Source organism: Sinohyriopsis cumingii, chromosome 15 (genome assembly GCF_028554795.1).
Source record: "Sinohyriopsis cumingii isolate HCF-2022 chromosome 15, ASM2855479v2, whole genome shotgun sequence".
NCBI classification, from domain to species: domain Eukaryota; kingdom Metazoa; phylum Mollusca; class Bivalvia; order Unionida; family Unionidae; genus Sinohyriopsis; species Sinohyriopsis cumingii.
Genome location: NC_142975.1, coordinates 134,637,001 through 134,659,219, shown reverse-complemented (window position 1 = coordinate 134,659,219; position 22,219 = coordinate 134,637,001). Strand labels below are relative to the sequence as shown.

The following is a 22,219-nucleotide window of genomic DNA, read 5'->3' as shown; positions in this document are numbered from 1 at the left end:
TATACATATATACATGTATGGAGATAGATGTGTGTCTATATACATGTATGGAGATAGATGTGTGTATATAAACCTGTATGGAGATAGATGTGTGTCTGTATACATGTATGGAGATTGAGGTCTATCTATATACATATAGAGATGTATGGAGATAAATGTGTCTGTATACATGTATGGAGATAGATGTGTGTCTGTATACATGTATGTAGATAAAACTGTGTCTGTATACATATATACATCTCTGGAGATAGATGTGTGTCTGTATACATGTATGGAGATAGAGGTGTGTCTGTATGGATGTATAAATGTATGAAGATAGATGTGTGTCTGTATACATGTATGGAGATAGACGTGTGCCTGTATACATACATACATGTATGGAGATAGAAGTGTCTCTATACATGTATGGAGATGATTATGTGTCTGTATACATATATAGATGTATTTAGATAGATGTTTGTCTGTATACATGCATACATAAATGGAGATAGGTGTGTGTCTCTATACATGTATGGGGATAAATGTGTGTTTGTATACGTATATACATGTATGGAGATAGATGTCTGTCTGTATACATAGATACATGTACGAAGATAGATGTGTGTCTCTACCTACACCAAAACTGCCTACCCTTCTGCACATGAGATTCTCACGTGAGATCTAACTCAGGTTAGTCTCATGTGCAATTTAACATGCAAATTAGGTAGACCTCATGTGAGCAAATAGATTCTAATAAGAAAATCGCATGTGCAGGAATTGTTAACAAGAGCAATATCTTGCTCACATGAGCAAGATCTGCTCACATGAGCCACACCTTGCTCACTCGAGCCACACCTTGCTCACACGAGCCACACCTTGCTCACATGAGCCACACCTCGCTCACGTGAGCAAGATCTGCTCATGTGAGCCACACATCGCTCATGTGAGCAAGATTTTGCTCACGTGAGCAGCATCTTGCTCACATGAGCAAAAACAACAAAAAACAACTTTAGTATTTAGTTTTTATTGAAAACAAGAATTAAACAAAGATCAATATTCAAATCTAGTAATCATAAGCATATAATTTGAGTTCGATTAGTGATCTTTTAATAAGGTAAGACAACTAGAGTATGTATGTATGTATGTATGTATGTATGTATGTATGTACCTGTTATATTAATACATCACATTTATTCTAAACACTTTAAGGTCATATGGAAAGATACTGCTGGAAATTTGCTTCACATGAAGACCATTCTTCACTGTTCCAGAAAATTCGAAACAAACAAAACGTGTAATTGACATTCCTGCTTCTGAATTCATTATTTGCCAGTCTGCAACAAATTTTCACTTGGAGATTGTTCTCTTTGAATCAATGCACTTCCTATTGAACACTGAATTTAAGTTAGCAGGCTCAGTTTTGAACTGCTGAAAAATGAAACCTGAAATGGAAATGAAAAAGTTGGTAGAAGTTTTTTTTCTTCTGATCACAGCATTTGAGACATTATGTAAGGTTGATTTTTAAAGATTCATTTTACAAGGTAAATGCAAAATACATAATTGTAGTTTGGATTAGATGGCACTTTATCACACTGTGAAAATAGGAGCCAACTGTTTTCCCAAGGACACACTTACGCAGCCAACCCAGTCTGAAAATTCATCCTTTGGACTATGAGTCAAATTGCTCTACCAATAGAATTACCATAGTTCAGTAGCAAACATATAAACTGCACTGTTGATGAGATACCTGCAAGTCATGTTGCATATTCCAAAGTTGACTACTTCTAGATAAAGATGCCAATGTGTACCCGGGTATTCTCCCATAGATAATAACCTGGGTAATAAAACAAACAATTGGGTACCCGTTAAAAAAAAAGTGCTCACAGGGGCTCATATGGTTGCTTACAATTTACTTGTCATACGTGGTCTGTATAATAATACAATCCTTTCTCAAGTGACCTATTTAAGAATCACCGCTGATATTTCAAGCCTGACCATCCTAACTTCATGCCTGTCCATGGTTCATGTGCCATTTTTCTCATGACTTAAAACACTCTTGTTTTCAGATCCTGGTGACATTATCTGGGTCAAATAAAATTAAGCACAATATGAATGTCTGGTTTAACATGGCTACTGTAACATGCACTTCTTATACCACCATGTTAGGACAAAAAATGAATGAAATGGACAACTATACAGACTGAAATATAAAGATAAAAAATGTTTGCTACTTAATAACAGTTTTGAAAAAATCAAATAAAAATTAATGCATTTGTAACTTCTGCATGAATTTTACATCAAACAGTTCCAAGAAAACAGACAGGTTCTTGAATGTGAAACCATTTGCCCTATATTCATTCTATTATGATACTACATACATAGCAGTCCAGCTTAAATAGAAAATAAATGGCACCACAGGGATGGTCCTGGCTTTTATAAAGCTGTCGCCAAAAAAATCGCCAACCTCAATATTTTGTCGCCAATTTTCAAAAAGTGTCGCCAGAACAAGTAGTGTATATTTTTCCAAGTGTTAATTTAGTCTATTAATGTAACAGGCAATGAAAATTACAAAAGATGAGTTAGTTAATACTTTAATTACAACAAGCATTAACAAAGTGTTACATGAAGATCCGTCGCGATTTTAGGGCTGCCCACTTGTTGAATGCAGTTTCAAAGTCTAATTTTTCACATCTGTACATGCTGATTCTCATTAAATTCTCGAGAGATGAGATGCAGAGTTTATTTCTAATGTCAGTTTTTATGAGGTTCATCTTACTGATTCCACGTTCACAGTCTACAGTGCTGACAGGTGACACCAGTAGTCTCTCAGCAGTTGCAGATGCGAAAGGGTACGTTACCCTGGATCTCACTGCCAACTGAATCAAATCCTTAACACCTCTATACACCATACCATTCCTGAGAACTTGAATCCTAGGATAAGCCACAAAGCCAGCCAACTCCTGACTAACCAATGCATTATCAACTTTAGTTGACATTTTAATAATAATAAAACCCTATGATTGTACATTGCAATGTAAGATAAGTGACATATAATGCGACCGTCGATTGCATGCATTCCGTAATTAAACCCCCCCCCCCAGCCCCCCCCCCCTTATGGCTAGCTTCACAAAGCTTGTAGTGAATTGCTTTTTAAATCCCAAGAATGATCACTGAATGTTGTATACATTTTCTCGACAAGCAAAATAGGATCTCCATTCCCACGAATGAAACTTACATGAGTCAACACCTGGCAATATTGGACCGTATATATAAGCATAAATTCACACCCAGTTTAGGGATTCTTTCACTCTTGTATTTTGAGAAATAAATATTATTTTTGTATTTATACACAGTAGGCGGTGCTTCAGAGGTTATCAGTTTTCTATGAAGGTTCAGCAAAACTACTGTATTGGTATATGTAAAAAAAACAGAAGGATTAGCCATTCAATTAATTGTATCTGTTCTATTCGCATCTTCAGAAGTCAGTCAGTTGTAGGTATAGTTCGGTAACATGATGGACTGTATCACAGCATACAGTACTCGGCCCAGATGTCAGCATAAGCAGATTATAATGTAACAATGCACTGTAAAGAGGGGGTTGTCAATACGAACAAAGGAACGTTTGTGTAACAGATGGATTCCAATGCATTGCTTAGTCAAGTTTGTGGCTTCCTTTCGTTCTCCCTTTTAATTGATCCAGTCCAAGTCTATGATTGTATGTACAAATTAAATAACCAAAAAGTCTGTCGCCAAATAAATCACCAGATGGGATATTTTTGTCGCCAATAAGGAAAAAAAATCGCAATTTGCGACATTGGCGAAGCCCAGGATGATCCCTGCACCAAATATCATTTTTAAAAAAAGAAGAAAAAACAACAACAAAAATAACCCGGGATGTATCAATGCAACTGATGGATGTTATGTAACTGAAAAATGTTAGAGAAAAGAGATTTTGTTAAACTTAAAAACATGTTGCACTGGACCGTCGTTATGGGATGAACCATGGCAGGTTGAGGATAATACAACAATCAACATCTGTGGACTTTATGACGATTCGCGAAAGTTACTGTAGACATGTACACTAGTCGAAATGACTGTTATGCACAAATAATTTATCAATTTCTTTTGTGTCTATTCTCATCCATACTACTAATCCACACGAGTTCAGCTGATTTGTGACAAAAATTATAACTGCATATACATTTTTCATACAGTTTTCTGTAATAATGGCATGTAATTTATACTCGTTGTGCTCAGATTATGATTTTTGCCACTTATATTAGTAATAATTATGCTTACAGCTCTTTTTGGGGTTGGAACATGTGAACCTACAACAAAGCAGTTCAGCTTCACATTTAATACAATTTCCTTTTGATTGTATACTCTGGTAACCAATCATTAGGAATGATGGGTACACATTTGAAATTTCCAAAATACTGACATCTCTACCGTATTTTCGCGTATATAAGACGCGTCTTATATTAAATTTTACTTACCCCACACCCTAAGTGCGTCTTATATTCGTGGGCGTCTTATCTAATTATTTTTTTACACAAATCTATTCATCTTCATCTTCATCGTTATCAGTTTCGGCTTTAAATCCATTGAAACTTTCATCGAATTCACTCTCGTCGCCGAATACCTCCATAGCCGCTGATAATCGATCCTCATTGGCGTCAGTGGTATTGGATGCAGCCGATTCGTCGTCCGTAGAACTGATATCGGCGGCCGGTTCTGGAATTATCCGACACTTTCTGAAGCCATTGACGATTGTTGTTGTTTTCACTTTCTCCAATGCCCGGAGAATCCAATTACACACCTCTACGTACGTTGCACGACGTTGTCGACCAGCTGGCGTGAAGGTGTGCAGCTCTGTTGCCATGCTCCTTGGCAAACTTGATGACGTCTGATTTAAAATCGGTCGTATATGATTTTCGCTTTGTCATCGTGAAAATTTTATAAATTTTATAAATGCTTAAGAGGTTGATCACTTATTTATTTATAATAAGAGACTGATCCCACGTATACCCTATATACCGGAATATACCGGTATATACTAACCCAAGCCGGGGCCCCGAGTGGCCGAGTGGTCTAAAGCGCTCACCGTTCCGGATCACTGCCATCTCACCTCTGTCTGCGTATGTTCGAGTCCAAGGCTCGGCTAGCGTGGGTACGTGGGAAAGCCTGCCAGTAGCTTCTCGTGGGTCGGTGGTTCTTTCCTGGGTTTTCCAGGGTTCTTCCTCCACCAGTTATACTGGCCGCCATATATGGCCTATCTTGTGCTGAAAAATGGCGTTAAACCCTACAACAACAACAACTAACCCAAGCCGCTGAAGCCTAGGCCTAGCGCCTACAGGAAGATAAGATCAAACGATAACCGTTGCGGCCCTGCCTCAAACAATTCTTTGAACTCCAGCCAAAACGGTCAATAAAGCCTTGTTTACATCAGGTGAGTGATCGAAACCTTAGAGATATTTGCGTTTATGACAAAGGAAAGTACCGGTAGCCACTTTGATGCACGTGGTTTGAAAACGGATTTTTACCGGTACATATTTGAACAAAACAACACACACAATTATTCAAAGGATTTGATTAAACTTTATTGGAACAATAATGTAATAGTATTTAAGAAAATAATATTAGATAAGATCAATACCGTAAGTAACTTATAAGTTATTTTAAAAAATCAACGCTATGTCATCTGGAGTCAATATAGGGTTTGCTCAGTTCGGCAGATCGCGAAGCCGAGTGCGTCTTATATTCGTGGGCGTCTTATTTAAAATATTTTTTACACAAATCGCCAAACCCCGCGTCTTATATATGGGTGCGTCTTATAATTGGATGCGTCTAATATACGCGAAAATACGGTACTTCTGGAACAGTGCTCTGGAAGATTTCTCCAAAACTTTTAGGATACATTTTTTCAAAATATGTACATTTGCAATATATAAAGAAATTCAAAATCTGCTTTCCAATTTTTATATTTAAAAAAAAAATGTATTGGGGGTCAAATTTTAGAGCCTGAAATACATATGTTATCATGTGTATTACATCAAAAGATTTGAAGCGTCTTATACATACCCTCTACTGGAGTTGAAATTTCCTCTAGCATGGCAATGCAGTTTTGTCTGACTTCTTCCTGTTGCTGTCAATGTTTTGCACTTCTTTCAAATGATTGCTAACTTTGTTGTGTTCATTAAATTTTGTGACCTTCATGAAATTTAATCTGTAAAAAGATAAAAATTAGTATAATTGATATTTTTTTTTAATCAATGCAGAACAGAAAGAATGCACTGAAATGAGAAAACGATTTGGTTGGCAAAAGAGTCCTAGTCTATAAGTGTATATAAGCATTAAGAAAAGCTGTAATCCTTATCCAATTAAATCTATTTTAAATTTACCAATCAAAATATTTGACAGACAGGGCAAATGTCTTTTAGGAATAAAATCGTGAATTAAGCTACTGCATTTGGTTCTCAATCGTGTATGCTTATCTTGATCCACCCAATCAGCAATAAAATAATACGAAGAATATTTATGTTTGTACATATTGTTTCAATCGGTAACGCAAGTGCTCCTCACTGAGGCGCCCGCATTATTATTGGGGGTGGGGGTAAGATCCAGACATGGTTGCACAGTTGAATTGTGGAAGGCTTAAATATTCGATGATAGTGTGGTGTAGATATCATTTTTAGAAACAGGAGGTTGATCTTTAAGTAAAATCTGAAACAAACCCTTGGCTCAATTTTAAACGACCATGCGAATTTATGCTTATGCTTATAATGTCGATGATTCAGGCTATCCACTTTGATCGTTCTATATGCGAAAATTGTAAAAAGAAATGAGAAAAAGTAACTTACCTCTTTCTCGGCAAAGAACCGGTCTTTCATAATCCTTGAATCTTCCCTAACAGCACGTCGACGTCTTCTGTTTCGTACTGGACATTAACATCTTTAGATGTTGGTGTTGGTTTCTATATTTTAATAATGTCCACACTCTTGCTGTCAGAATATTGTTTTAAGAGCAAACATGTTGCAGGAGAATATTAAAACTTTCTTCATAAACAGCGTGGCCCTGTCTAAGAGAACATGGCCCGCGCGTAAATTTCTGTCTGTTTGGTTTAAAAGTGTTCTTCTACATGTACACTGTAGGTCAACATCCAGCATCTGTTGAGTTTATCTGAGGCGCCATAAAGGGTAAATTATTAGTAAACACGTTGTTGTACGCATAGGGGCTTGTATCATTGATTACAATATAAAAGTCAGTCATACATTTAGTATAAAAATAATACTTTTATTATTTTATACTACTGTATGACTGACATTTAAACTGTAAGCAAGGATGTGAGCACTTCTGGTTTTACACTCCTTTGTACACATGTACTCGGGTATTTCTTAATGTTATATTTTATGTATCAAATAAATGCTATTTTATTATCTGATGTTTCATAAAAACTGAGCTATACGTGAATTGATATCATTAGTAAGTTATTTAATATAGACCAAGTTAATTTTGATGTTTTTACAGTAGCTTGTGCCGAGCCATGCCCCATAGGACACTCTAATGGTTCTAACAAGCCGATTCTTCCACCGTGTACTCTGATAACCTGGGTCACAGAAAAGTTAACGGAAACGTCAGTGATTTGTTTTGTGATTATTTCAATAGGAACTTTCTTTTATAAACTTTGAAATGACACGATCAGAACATTTAAAAGGCTGCAAATAAGCAAAATTTTCCATTGCCAAGAATATACACGTGTAAAACAGTGCGAAACAGCTACACAACCAAACACGACTGGATTAGGCAGTTTCTTACGGATTTATTAAATTTTATGTACAGTACATGATTTTTTTTTACTGATAATGTACATATGCATAGGAAACGGGGTTGGGGTGAAACCTCCATAATAATTTGTCTAATACGTAACCTGTTCAACTGTTCAGCTGGCTTTTGAATTTTGGCGGACACTAGACAAATGTTTAATTTTACCCCGCGTATTTCTTTGATGCCAGACATTCAACGTCGGTGGACAATATTTTATTAAACACGTTAATATTCTTAATCCTTTATGGTTTCTGCATGGATTAAACATAGGCCGTTTTATAGAATATGGGGAGGGGTGTGTCAAGCGTACGTACGCGGGGGGGGGGGGGTGCGCGTAAAAAGTATGCATGCGTGGGGGGGGGGGTCAAGCTTTGCCAGATTTTTGCGTACGTACTAAATGGATGACCCCTAAGCCGAATTACACAATTCAGTAAGTATAAGATTGTATTAACTTTTTGTGCAAATGTTAGGCATGGAAGAAAACGACATAGTTTATGTAATTCTCCAATTTTTCTGGAAAATGACTTGAGAGTTTATTAGGCCAAAAGGACTGTGCATCAGTGTTTATTTTTTTCACAGATATGTGGCTATGTATTTGTTTTACAATTTTATAGTGGGGTTTTAGAAGTTTGTGAATAAAGGAGTTGCATCATATGTTTATGGAACATAGGATTCATTTTAGGGCAAAAGTTTTATTTCCTTTTTATATTTGTAAACTGTGTATTTTGGGGAGAGAAACATTTCACCTTTTTACGGATTACTTTATTAAACATTAACCACGATCAGTATGCAAGTTATTAACTCTATTCTTTGACAGCTGTTAAAGTTTAATGGGTAGTCTGGTTATACGAGACCTTAATTCTGAATTGTTTCGTTTTATGAACAGTGAAATGAACCTTAATATGTTCAAATACAAGGAACCTGTTGGGTCAAAATAAGATTAAAACTCACTGTGAGAAAATAAGTTGAAGATGTTTTAAAATTTAAAAAATACAACAAAGCAACATGAACAAGTGCAAAATAGAAATGATGTCTATTTGACAATAATGGGGATGCTTGACATTCAACATTTACACAAAATATTTAAGTCCAAATTGCTCATGTGATAACTCACATGAGAAAATCCAACTTTGAATAAATTTGAAATAAGTGTTTAATCAGAATCAAAGTCCAAGTTTCTCACATGATAACTCACGTGAGAAATTAGAACTCGGCCTTATTTTCAAACATGGTTGTATGTAATGGAAAAGAATGTTTTCTAAGTTCTACTTTCTCATGTGAAAATTTAGATTCTCACGTGAGCAAAATCTGCTCACGTGAGAATCAGGTTAGTTTTTCCTTGGCTCACAAGATCTAACAAACTGCACACATGAGCCTGCAAAATCTACCCAATTTGCATACATTTCTAACAAGGTTCTCATGTGCAGCTTATGAGCAGCTCATGTGAACTGGTGAGATTTTTCTGTACGGGAATCAATGTATGGAGATAGATGTGGGTCTGTATATATATATATACATGTATGGAGATACATGTGTGTCTCTGTACATATATAAATGTATGGAGATGGATGTGTGACTCTATACATATATACATGCATGGAGATAGAAGTATGTATGTATACTTATATACTTGTATGGAGATGGATGTGTGTATGTATTACATATATACATGTTTGGATATAGATGTGTGTCTGTATACATGTATGGAGATATATGTTTGTCTGTATGCATATATACATGTATGGAGATAGATATGTGTCTCTATACAGGTATGTATATGGATGTGTGTCTGTATACATGTGTGCAGAAAGATGTGCATCTGTATACATATAAACATGTATGGAGATAGATGTGTGTCTGTATACATGTATGGAGATAGATGTGTGTCTGTATACATGTAAAGAGATAGATGTGTGTCTCCATACATATATACATGCATAGAGATAGATGTGTGTCTGTATACATGTATTGAGATAGATGTGTGTCTGTATAGATATATACATGTATGGAGGTAGATGTGTGTCTGTATACATGTAAAGAGATAGACGTGTGTCTGCATATATGTATTCATGCATAGAGATACATGTGTGTTTGTATACATGTATGGAGATAGATGTGTGTCTGTATAGACATATACATGTATGGAGATAGATGTTTGTCTGTATACATGTATGGAGAGAGACATGTGTCTGGCTACATATATACATGTATAGAGATAGATCTGTGTTTGGATACATGTATGGAGATAGATGTGTGTCTGCATACATATATACATGTATGGAGATATATGTGTTTCTGCATCCATGTATGGAGATAAATGTGTGTCTGTATGCATATATACATGTATGGAGATAGATGTGTCTCTGTATACATGTATGGAGATAGACGTGTGTCTGTATACATTTATACATGTATCCAGATAGTTTCATGTCTCCATCATCTGTATCTACATATATATATATATATATAGTCATATATTCATGTACAGAGATAATTGTGTGTCTCTATACATGTATGGAGATAGATGTGTGTATGTATACATATATACATGTATGGAGATAGATGTGTGTGTGTATCCATCTATGGAGCAAGATGTGTCTCTCTATGCATATATACATGTATGGACATAGATGTGTGTCTGTATACATATATACATGTATGGAGATAGATGTGTGTCTGTATACATCAACACATGTAAGAAGATGTGTGTTTGTATTCATATATACATGTATGGAGATAGATGTTTGACTCTATACATATATACATGTATAGAGATAGATGTGTGTCTGTCTACATATATACATGTATGGACATAGATGTGTGTCTGTATACATGTATATAGATAAATGTGTGTCTGTATAGATACATGTATATGCATTATAGAGATAGATGTGTGTCTGTTTACATATATGGAGATAGATGTGTTTCTGTACACATATATAGATGTATGCAGATAGATTTGTCTGTATACATATATACATGAATGGAGATAGATGTGTGTCTGTATACATATATATACGTATGGAGATAGATGTTTGTCTGTATAAATGTATGGAGATAGATGTGTGTCTGTATACATATATAAATGTATGGAGATAGATGTTTCTCTGTATACATGTACGGAGATAGATGTGTGTCTGTATACATATATACATGTATGGAGATAGATGTGTGTCTGTATACATGCATACATGTATCGAGATAGATGTGTGTCTCTATACATGTATGGAGATAGATGGGTGTCTGTATACATATATACATGTATGGAGATAGATGGGTGTCTGTATACATATATACATGTATGGAGATATATGTGTGTCTGTATACATATATACATGTATGGAGATAGATGTGTGCTTGCATACATATATACATGTATGGAGATAGATGTGTGTCTGTATACATGTATGGAGATAGATGTGTCTCTGTATACATATATACATGTATGGAGATAGATCTCTGTCTGTATACATGTATGGAGATAGATGTGTGTCCATAGACATATATATATGTATGGAGATAAATGTGTGTCTGTATACATGTATGGAGACAGATCTGTGTCTGCGTACATATATTCATGTACAGAGATAGATGTGTGTCTGTATACATGTATGGAGATAGATGTGTCTCTCTATACATATATACATGTATTGGGATAGATGTGTATGTGTATACAGATATGGAGAGAGATGTGTGTATGTATACATATATACATGTATGGACATAGATGTGTGTCTGTATACATATATTCATGTATACATGTATGGAGATAGATGTGTGTATCTATACATATATACATGTATGAAGATGTGTGTTTGTATACATATATCCATGTATGGAGATAGATGTATGTCTGTATACATATATACATGTATGGAGATAAATGTGTGTCTGTATACATATATGCATGTATAGAGATAGATGTCTGTCTGTATACATGTATGAGATAGATGTGTCTCTTTATAGATATATACATGTATGGACATAGATGTGTGTCTGGATACATGTATGGAGATAAATGTGTGTCTGTATACATATATACATGTATGGAGATAGATGTGTGTCTGTATACATGTGTGGAGATATATGTGTGCCTTATACATGTATGGAGATAGATGTGTGTCTGTATACATGTATGGAGATAGATGTGTGTCTGTATATATATATACATATATGGAGAGAGATGTGTGTCTGTATACATGTATGGAGATAGATGTGCATCTGCATACATATATACATGTATGCAGAGACATGTGTGTCTGTATACATGTATGGAGACATGTTTTTCTGTATACATATATACATGCATAGAGATAAATGTGTGTCTGTATACATGTTTGGAGATGGATGTGTCTCTGTATAGGTATCTACATGTATGGACACAGATCTGTGTCTGTATACATGTATGGAGATAAATGTCTGTCTGTATACATATATATATATGGAGACAGATGTGTGTCTGTATACATGTGTGGAGATAGATGTGTGTCTCTATACATATATACATGTATGGAGATAGATTTGTGTCTGGATACGTGTATGCCAATAGATGTTTGTCTGTGTAGATATATACATGTATGGAGATAGATGTGTGTCTGTATACATATATACTTGTATGGAGATCGATGTGTGTCTGCATACATGTGTGGAGATAGATCTGTCTCTCTAACATATAAACATCGATATAGATAGATGTGTGTCTGTATACATGTATTGAGATAGAGGTGTATCTGTATACATATATAAATGTATGGAGATAGATGTGTGTATGTATACATGTATGGAGATAGATGTGTGTCTGTATACATACATCCATTTATGGAGATAGATGAGTGTCTCTATACATGTTTGAAGAATTTAGATGTGTGTCTGTATACATATATTCATGTTTGGAGATAGATGTGTGTCTGTATAGATACAGACATGTATGAAGATAGATGTGTGTCTCTATACATATATGGAGATAGATGTGTGTCTGTATACATATACACATCTATGGAGATAGATATGTGTTTGTATACATTTATATATGGATGGAGATAGATGTGTGTCTGTATACATGAATGGAGATACATGTGTTTCAGTATACATATATACATGTATGACGATATATGTGTTTCTGTATAGATTTATTCATGTATGGAGATAGATGTCTGTCTTTATACATATATACATGTATGTAGATAGATGTGTGTCTGTATACATATATACATGTATGGAGATAGATGTTTCTCTATATGCATATACACATGTATGGAGATAGATGTGTGTCTGAATACATCTATGGAATTAGATGTGTGTCTGTATACAAAAATACATGTATGGAGATATGTGTGTGTCTGTCTCCATGTATGAAGATAGATGTGTGTCTGTAGCCATACATATACATGTATGAGATTGATGTGTGTCTGTTTACATGTATGGAGATAGATGTGTGTCTGTATATATATATATATATATATATATATATATATATATATATATATATATATATATATATACATGTATGGAGATAGATGTGTGTCTGTATACATGTATGGAGATAGATGTGTGTCTGTATACATATACACATATATAGAGATAGATGTGTGCCTGTATGAATGTATGGAGATAGATGTGTGTATCTATACATATATGTATGTATCTAGATAGATGTGTGTCTGTATACATGTATGGAGATATATATGTGTCTGTATGTATGTATGGAGATAGATGTTTTTTTGTATAGATGTATGGAGATCAATGTCTGTTTCTACACATGTATAGAGATAGCTTTGTGACTGTATACATTTGTGGAGATGGATGTGTCTCTGTATAGATATATACATCTATGGAGATAGATGATAGTCTGTATACATATATACATGTATTAGAATAGATTTGTGTTTGTATACATATCTACATGTATGGAGATAGATGTGTCTGTACACATGTATGGAGATAGATATGACTATGTATACATATATACATCTATGGAGAGAGATGTGTGTCTGAATACATATATATATATGTATGGAGAGAGATGTGTGTCTGTATACATTGATACATGTACGAAGATAGATGAGTGTCTGTAAAAATCTGTACATGTATTGAGGTAGATGTGTGTCTGTATACATATATACTTGTATGGAGAGAGATGTGTGTCTGTATACATCTATACATGTATGGCTATAGATGTGTGTCTCTATACATATATACAAGTATGGACATACATGTGTGTCTGCATACATGTATCTGGATAGATATGTGTCTGTATCATACATATATACATGAATGCAGATAGATGAGTGTTTGTATACATGTGCGGAGATAGATCTGTGTCTGTATACATATATACACATGTGGAGATAGATCAGTGCCTGTATACATACATACACGTATCGAGATAGATCTGTGTCTTTATACATATATATACGTATCGAGATAGATCTGTGTCTCTTTACATATATACATAGATGTGTGTAAGTATACAAATATACATCTATAGACATAGATGTGTGCCTGTATAGATATATACAAGTATGGAGGTAGATGTGTGGATACATATATACACGTATCGAGATGGATGTGTGTCTGTTTACATATATACACGTATGGAGATAGATATGTGTCTGTATACATATATACAAGTATGGAGATACATGTGTGTCTGTATACATGTATCTAGATAGATATGTGTCTGTATCATACATATATACATCTATGGAGATAGATGAGTGTTTGTATACATGTGCGGAGATAGATGTGTGTCTGTTTACATATATATACGTATGGAGATAGATCTGTGTCTGTATACATATATACATGTATTGAGATAGATCAGTGTCTGTATACATATATACATCTATCGAGATAGATCTGTGTCTGTATACATATATACACGTATCGAGATATATCTGTGTCTCCATACATATATACATAGATGTGTGTCTGTGTGCAAAGATACATCTATCGACATAAATGTGTGCCTGTACAGATATATACAAGAATGGAGATTGATGTGTGTATATATATATACAAATATGGAGATAGATGTGTGTCTGTTTACATTTATACACGTATGGTGATAAATGTGTGTCTGTATACATATATACATGTATGGAGATAGATGTGTGCCTTTATACATATGTACACGTATGGAGATCAAAGTGTGTCTGTATACATATGTACATGTATGGAGATAGATGTGTGTCTGTATACATATATACATGTATGGAGAGAGATGTGTGTCTGTATACATAGATACATGTATGAAGATAGATGAGTGTCTGTATACATATGTACATGTATGGAGGTAGATGTTTGTCTGCATACATATGTACATGTATGGAGGTAGATGTTTGTCTGTATACATATATACATGTATTTAGATAGATCTGTATCTGAATACATATATACATGAATGGAGATACATGAGTGTTTGTATACATGTAGGGAGATATATGTGTGTCTGTATACATATCTACACGTATGGAGATAGATCTGTGTCTGTATACATATATACACATATCGAGATAGATCTGTGTGTGTATACATATATACATATATCTTGATAGATCTGTGTCTGTTTACATATATACACGTACCGAGATCGATCTGTGTCTGTATACATATATACATAGATGTGTGTCTGTATACAAATATACATGTATCGAGATAAATGTATGTCTGTATACATGTATACACGTATGGAGATAGATGTATGGATACATATATGCACATATGGAGATAGAGGTGTGTCTGTTTACATATATATACGTATGGAGATAGATGTGTATCTGTATATATATATACCTGCATTGAGACAGATGTGTGTCTGTATAGATATATGCAACTATGGAGATAGATGTTCATATGTATACATATATACATGTATGTATATCAATGTCTGTCTGTATGCATGTATGGAGATAGATGTGTGTCTGTATACATATATACATGTATGCAGATATATTTGTGTCTGTATACATGTATGGAGACAAATGTGTCTCTGTATACATATATACATGTATGGAAATAGATGTGTGTCTGTATGCATATATACATGAATGGAGATGGATGTGTGTCTGTACATATATACATGTATGGAGATACATGTGTGTCTGCATACATATATATAAGTATGGAGATAGATATGTGTCTGTCTACATGTACAAATGTATGGAGATAGATGTGTGTCTGTATACATATATACATGTATGGAGAGAGATGTGTGTCTGTATACATAGATACATGTATGAAGATAGATGAGTGTCTGTATACATATGTACATGTATGGAGGTAGATGTTTGTCTGTATACATATGTACATGTATGGAGGTAGATGTTTGTCTGTATACATATATACATGTATTTAGATAGATCTGTATCTAAATACATATATACATGAATGGAGATACATGAGTGTTTGTATACATGTAGGGAGATATATGTGTGTCTGTATACATATCTACATGTATGGAGATAGATCTGTGTCTGTATACATATATACACATATCGAGATAGATCTGTGTGTGTATACATATATACATATATCTTGATAGATCTGTGTCTGTTTACATATATACACGTACCGAGATCGATCTGTGTCTGTATACATATATACATAGATGTGTGTTTGTATACAAATATACATGTATCGAGATAAATGTATGTCTGTATACATGTATACACGTATGGAGATAGATGTATGGATACATATATGCACATATAGAGATAGAGGTGTGTCTGTTTACATATATATACGTATGGAGATAGATGTGTATCTGTATATATATATACCTGCATTGAGACAGATGTGTGTCTGTATAGATATATGCAGCTATGGAGATAGATGTTCGTATGTATACATATATACATGTATGTATATCGATGTCTGTCTGTATGCATGTATGGAGATAGATGTGTGTCTGTATACATATATACATATATGCAGACATATTTGTGTCTGTATACATGTATGGAGACAAATCTGTCTCTGTATACATATATACATGTATGGAGATAGATGTGTGTCTGTATACATATATACATAAATGGAGATGGATGTGTGTCTGTACATATATACATGTATGGAGATACATGTGTGTCTGCATACATGTATATAAGTATGGAGATAGATATGTGTCTGTCTACATGTACAAATGTATGGAGATAGATGTGTGTCTGTATACATATATAGATGTATGGAGATGGACGTGTGTATGTATACATATCTACATGTTTGGAGACAGATGTGTGTCTGTATACATATATACATGTATGGAGATATATTTGTGTCTATATACATATATACATGTATTGGGATAGATGTGTGTCCATATACATATATACATGTATCGAGATAGACGTGTGTCTGTGTACATATATGGTTGTATGGAGATAGATGTGTGTCTGTATAAATATATACACTTATGGAAATAGAAATGTGTCTGTATACATATATACACACATGGAGAAAGGTATGTCTGTATACATATATACACATCTGGAGAGAGATATGTATCTGTATAAATATATTCATATATGGAGATAGATATGTGTCTCTATACATATATACACGAGTTGAGAAAGATCTGTGTCTGTATACATATATAAACATATTGTGATAGACCTGTGTCTGTATACATATAAACATAGATGTGTGTCTGTATACAAAAATATATGTATCGAGATAGATGTGTGTCTGTATACATAGATACATGGATGGAGATAGATCTGTGTCTGTATAGATATATACATGTATGGAGATAGATGTTTGTATTGATATATACATGTATGGAGACAATTGTGTGTCTCTATAAATATATACATGTATGGAGATAGATGTGTGTCTGTATACATATATACACATGGAGAAAGATATGTCTGTATCCATATATACATGTATGGAGAGAGGTATGTATCTGTATAAATATATACATGTATGGAGATAGATATGTGTCTGTATACATATATACACGTATCGAGAAAGATCTGTGTCTGTATACATATGTAAACATAATGAGATAGATCTGTGTCTGTATATATATATACATAGATGTGTGTCTGTATACAAATATACATGTATTGAGATAGATGTGTCACAGTCTTTACACATATATAGATGTATGCAGATATGTATTTGTCTGTATACATTTATACAACTGGGAGATAGATTGGTGTCTATATACAGGTAGGGAGATAGATGTGTGTCTGTATATATATATATACCTCTATGGAGTTAGATGTGTGTCTGTATACATGTATGGAGATAGATGTGGGTCTGTATACATATATATACATGTCTGGAGATACATCTGTGTCTGTATACATGGATGGAGATAGTTGTGTGTCTGTATACATGTATGGAGATAGATGTGTCTCTGTATAGATGTATACGTGTATGGAGATAGATGTTTCTCTGTATACATATATACATGTTTGGAGATAGATGTGTGTCTTTATACATATGTACATGTATCGAGATAAATGTATGTCTGTATACATATATAAATGTATGGAGATAGATATGTGTCTGGATACATATATATATGTATGGAGATGGATGTGTGTCTGTATACATATATACATGTATCGAGATAGATGTGTGTCTGTATAGATATATACATGTATGCAGATAGATGTGTGTTAGTATACATATATACATGTATGGTGATAGATGTGTGTCTGAATACATATATACATGTATAGAGATAGATGTGTGTCTGAATACATATATACATGAATGGAGATATGTGTGTGTCTGTATACATACATACATCTATGGAGATAGATGTGTGTCTCTATTGATGTATGGACATAGATGTGTGTCTCTATACATGTATACAGATACATATGTGTCTGTATAAATTTGTGGAGATAGATGTGTCTCTGGGTACATATATATATGTATGGAGATAGATGAGAGTCTGTATACATATATACATGTATGGAAATAGATGTGTGTCTGTATACATATATACATGTATGGAGATAGATGTGTGTCTGTATACATATATACATGTATGGAGATAGATGTGTTTATCTACACATATATGGAGATAGATGTGTCTTTGTATACATATATACATGTGTGGAGATAGATGTGTGTCTGTATACATGTATAGAGACAGATATGTGTCTGTATACATATATACATGAATGGAGATAGATGTGTGTCTGTATACATGTATGCAGATAGATGTGTCTCTGTATACAAATATACATGTATGGAGATAGATGTATGTCTCTATACATCTATGGAGATAGATGTGTGTCTGTATACATATATACATGTATGGCGATAGATGTGTGTCTGTATACATGTATGGAGATCGATGTGTGTCTGTATACATATATACATGTATGCAGATAGACGTGTGCCTTTATACATCAATGGAGATAGAGTTATGTCAGTATACATATATAAATGTATGAAGATAGATGTGTGTCTCTATACGTGTATGGAGATAGACGTGTGTCTGTATACATACATACATGCATGGAGATAGATGTGTGTCTCTATACATGTATGGAGATAGATGTCTGTCTGTATACATAAATACATGTATGGAGATAGATGTGTCTGTATACATGTATATATGTCTCCATATATATATACAGACACACATCTATCTCCATATATGTATATATGTATACAGACACACATCTATCTGCATACATGTGTACAGACACAGATCTATCTCCACACATGTATATATGTATACATAGACACATCTATCTCCATACATGTATACAGACACACATCTATCTCCATACATATATATATGTATACAGACACACATCTATCTCCATACATGTATACACACAAACATCCATCTCCATGTATGTATATATGTATACAGAGACACACCTATCACAATACATGTATACAGACACACATCTATGTCCATACATCTATATATGTATACACATACACATCTGTCACCATACATGTATACAGACACACATCTATCTCCATCGATGTATATATGTATACAGAGACAAATATTTCTCCTTACATGTACACAGAGACACATGTATCTCCATACATGTATATATGTATACAGACACACATCTATCTCCATACATGTAGATCTATATAGAGACACACATCTATCTCTATACATGTATACATATTTACATGTATGGAGATAGATGTGTTTCTGTATACATATATCCATGTATGGTGATAGATGTGTGTCTGTACACATATGTACATGAATCAAGATGGATGTGTGATTGTATACATATAAACATCTATGGAGATAGATGTGTGTCTGTATAAATGTATACATGTATGGATATAGATGTGTTTCTGTACACATATATACATGTATGGAGATAGATGTGTGTCTGTATACATGTATGGAGATAGATGTATGTCTGTATACATATATAAATGTATGGAGGTAGATGTGTGTCTGTATACATATATGTAGAAAGATGTGTCTGGATACATATATAAATGTATAGAGATATATATGTGTCTGTATACATGTATGAAGACAGATGTCTGTCTGTATACATATATACATGTATTTAGATAGTTGTTTGTCCCTATACATGTATGGACATAAATGTGTGTCTATGTGTCTGTATACATATATACATGTATGGAGATAGATGTGTGTCTGGATACATATATACATGTATGCAGATACATGTGTGTCTGTATACATGTATTTAGATAGATGTGTGTCTGCATACATATAAAAATGTATGGACATTGATGTGTGTCTGTATACATGTATGGAGACAGATGTCTGTCTGTATACCTATATACATGTATGCAGATAGATGTGTCTCTGTATACATGTATGGAGATAGATGTGTGTCTGCATACATATAAAAATGTATGGAGATATATGTTTGTCTCTATACATGTATGGAGATAGTTGTGTGTCTGTATACATATATATATGTCTGGAGATAGATGTGTGTCTCTATACATTTATTTAGATAGATCTCTGTATACATGTATCAAGAGAGATGTGTGTCTCTATACATATATACATGTATGGAGATAGATATGTGTCTGTATACATGTATGGAGATAAATGTGTATCGCTATACATATATACATGCATGGAGATAGATGTGTGTGTGTATACATGTATGGAGATAGATGTGTGTCTGTATACATATATACAAGTACAGAGATAGATGTGTGTCTATATACATATATGGAGATAGATGTCTGTCTGTATACATATATACATGTATGGAAATAGATGTGTGTCTGTATACACATATACATGTATGGACATAGATGTGTGTGTATACATGTATGGAGATAGATGTGTGCCTGTATACATATATACATATATGGAAATAGATGTGTGTCTCTATACATGAATGGAGGTAGATGTGTCTCTGTATACATATATGCATGGATGGAGATAGATGTGTGGCTGTATACATCTATGGAGATAGATGTGTGGCTGTATACATACATACATGTATGGACATAGATGTGGATCTTTATACATGTCTGGAGATAGATGTTTCTCTGTATACATATATACATACATGGAGATAGATGTGTGTCTGTATACATGTATGGAGATAGATGTGTCTCTGTACACATATATACATGTATTATATAGATGTGTGTCTCTATACATGTATGGAGATAGATGTGTGTCACTATAAATATATACATGTATGGAGATAGATGTGTGTCTATATACATGTATGGAGATAGATGTGTGTCTATATACATGTATGGAGATAGATGTGTTTCTGTATACAAGTATGGAGATAGATGTGTCTGTGTATATATATGTATGGAGATATATGAGAGTCTGTATACATATATACAAGTATGGAGATAGATGTGTGTCTGTATACATACATACATGTATTGTGATAGATGTGTGTCTGTATACATATATACATGTATGCAGATACATGTGTGTCTGTATAGATATATACATGTATGGAGATGGATGTGTTTCTGTAAACATGTACGGAGATAGATGTGTGTCTGTATGGATATATACATGTATGGAGATAGAGGTGTATCTGTATACATGTATGGAGATAGATGTGTGTCTGTATACATCCATACATATATGGAGATACATGTGTGTCTCTATACATGCATGGAGATAGACGTGTATATGTATACATACATACATGTTTGGATATAGATGTGTGTCTGTATACATGTATGGAGATAGATTTGTGTTTGTATACATTTATACATGTATGGAGATAGATAGGTGTCTGTATACCTGTATGGAGATAGATGTGTGTCTGTATAGATATATACATGTACAGGGATTGATGTGTTTCTGTATACATGTATGGAGATAGATGTGTGTCATTATAGATATTGCATGTATGGAGATAGATGTGTGTCTGTATACATGTATGGACGTAGGTGTGTGTCTGTACACATATATTTAGATATATGTGTGTCTGCATACATA

General features: G+C 34.0%; 1 protein-coding gene and 1 long non-coding RNA gene across 5 annotated transcripts in view; one reads left to right on the top strand and one right to left on the bottom strand.

The window, feature by feature from the left end:
* The window catches only part of LOC149782819 (uncharacterized), a 281,237-nt gene that overhangs the window by 105,227 nt on the left and 153,791 nt on the right, over positions 1-22,219 (top strand). The window lies entirely within an intron of this gene.
* Positions 1,127-7,208, bottom strand: LOC149782822 (uncharacterized). 4 transcript variants are annotated; one of them, XR_016414628.1, is made up of 3 exons: positions 6,840-7,208; positions 6,061-6,205; positions 1,127-1,421 (listed from the first exon to the last, which is right to left on the bottom strand). XR_016414628.1 is itself a non-coding variant. In XM_089934929.1 (2 exons), exons 1-2 carry the CDS (start codon positions 2,973-2,975, stop codon positions 1,394-1,396), a joined length of 402 nt encoding a protein of 133 aa, XP_089791055.1. In that variant the 5' UTR covers positions 2,976-3,038; the 3' UTR covers positions 1,127-1,393. The 4 variants fall into 4 exon arrangements, 2 of the variants coding, with proteins under 2 accessions (XP_089791055.1, XP_089791056.1); XR_016414629.1 differs by lacking the exons at positions 6,061-6,205; positions 6,840-7,208 and adding an exon at positions 4,476-4,675; XM_089934929.1 differs by lacking the exons at positions 6,061-6,205; positions 6,840-7,208 and adding an exon at positions 2,602-3,038.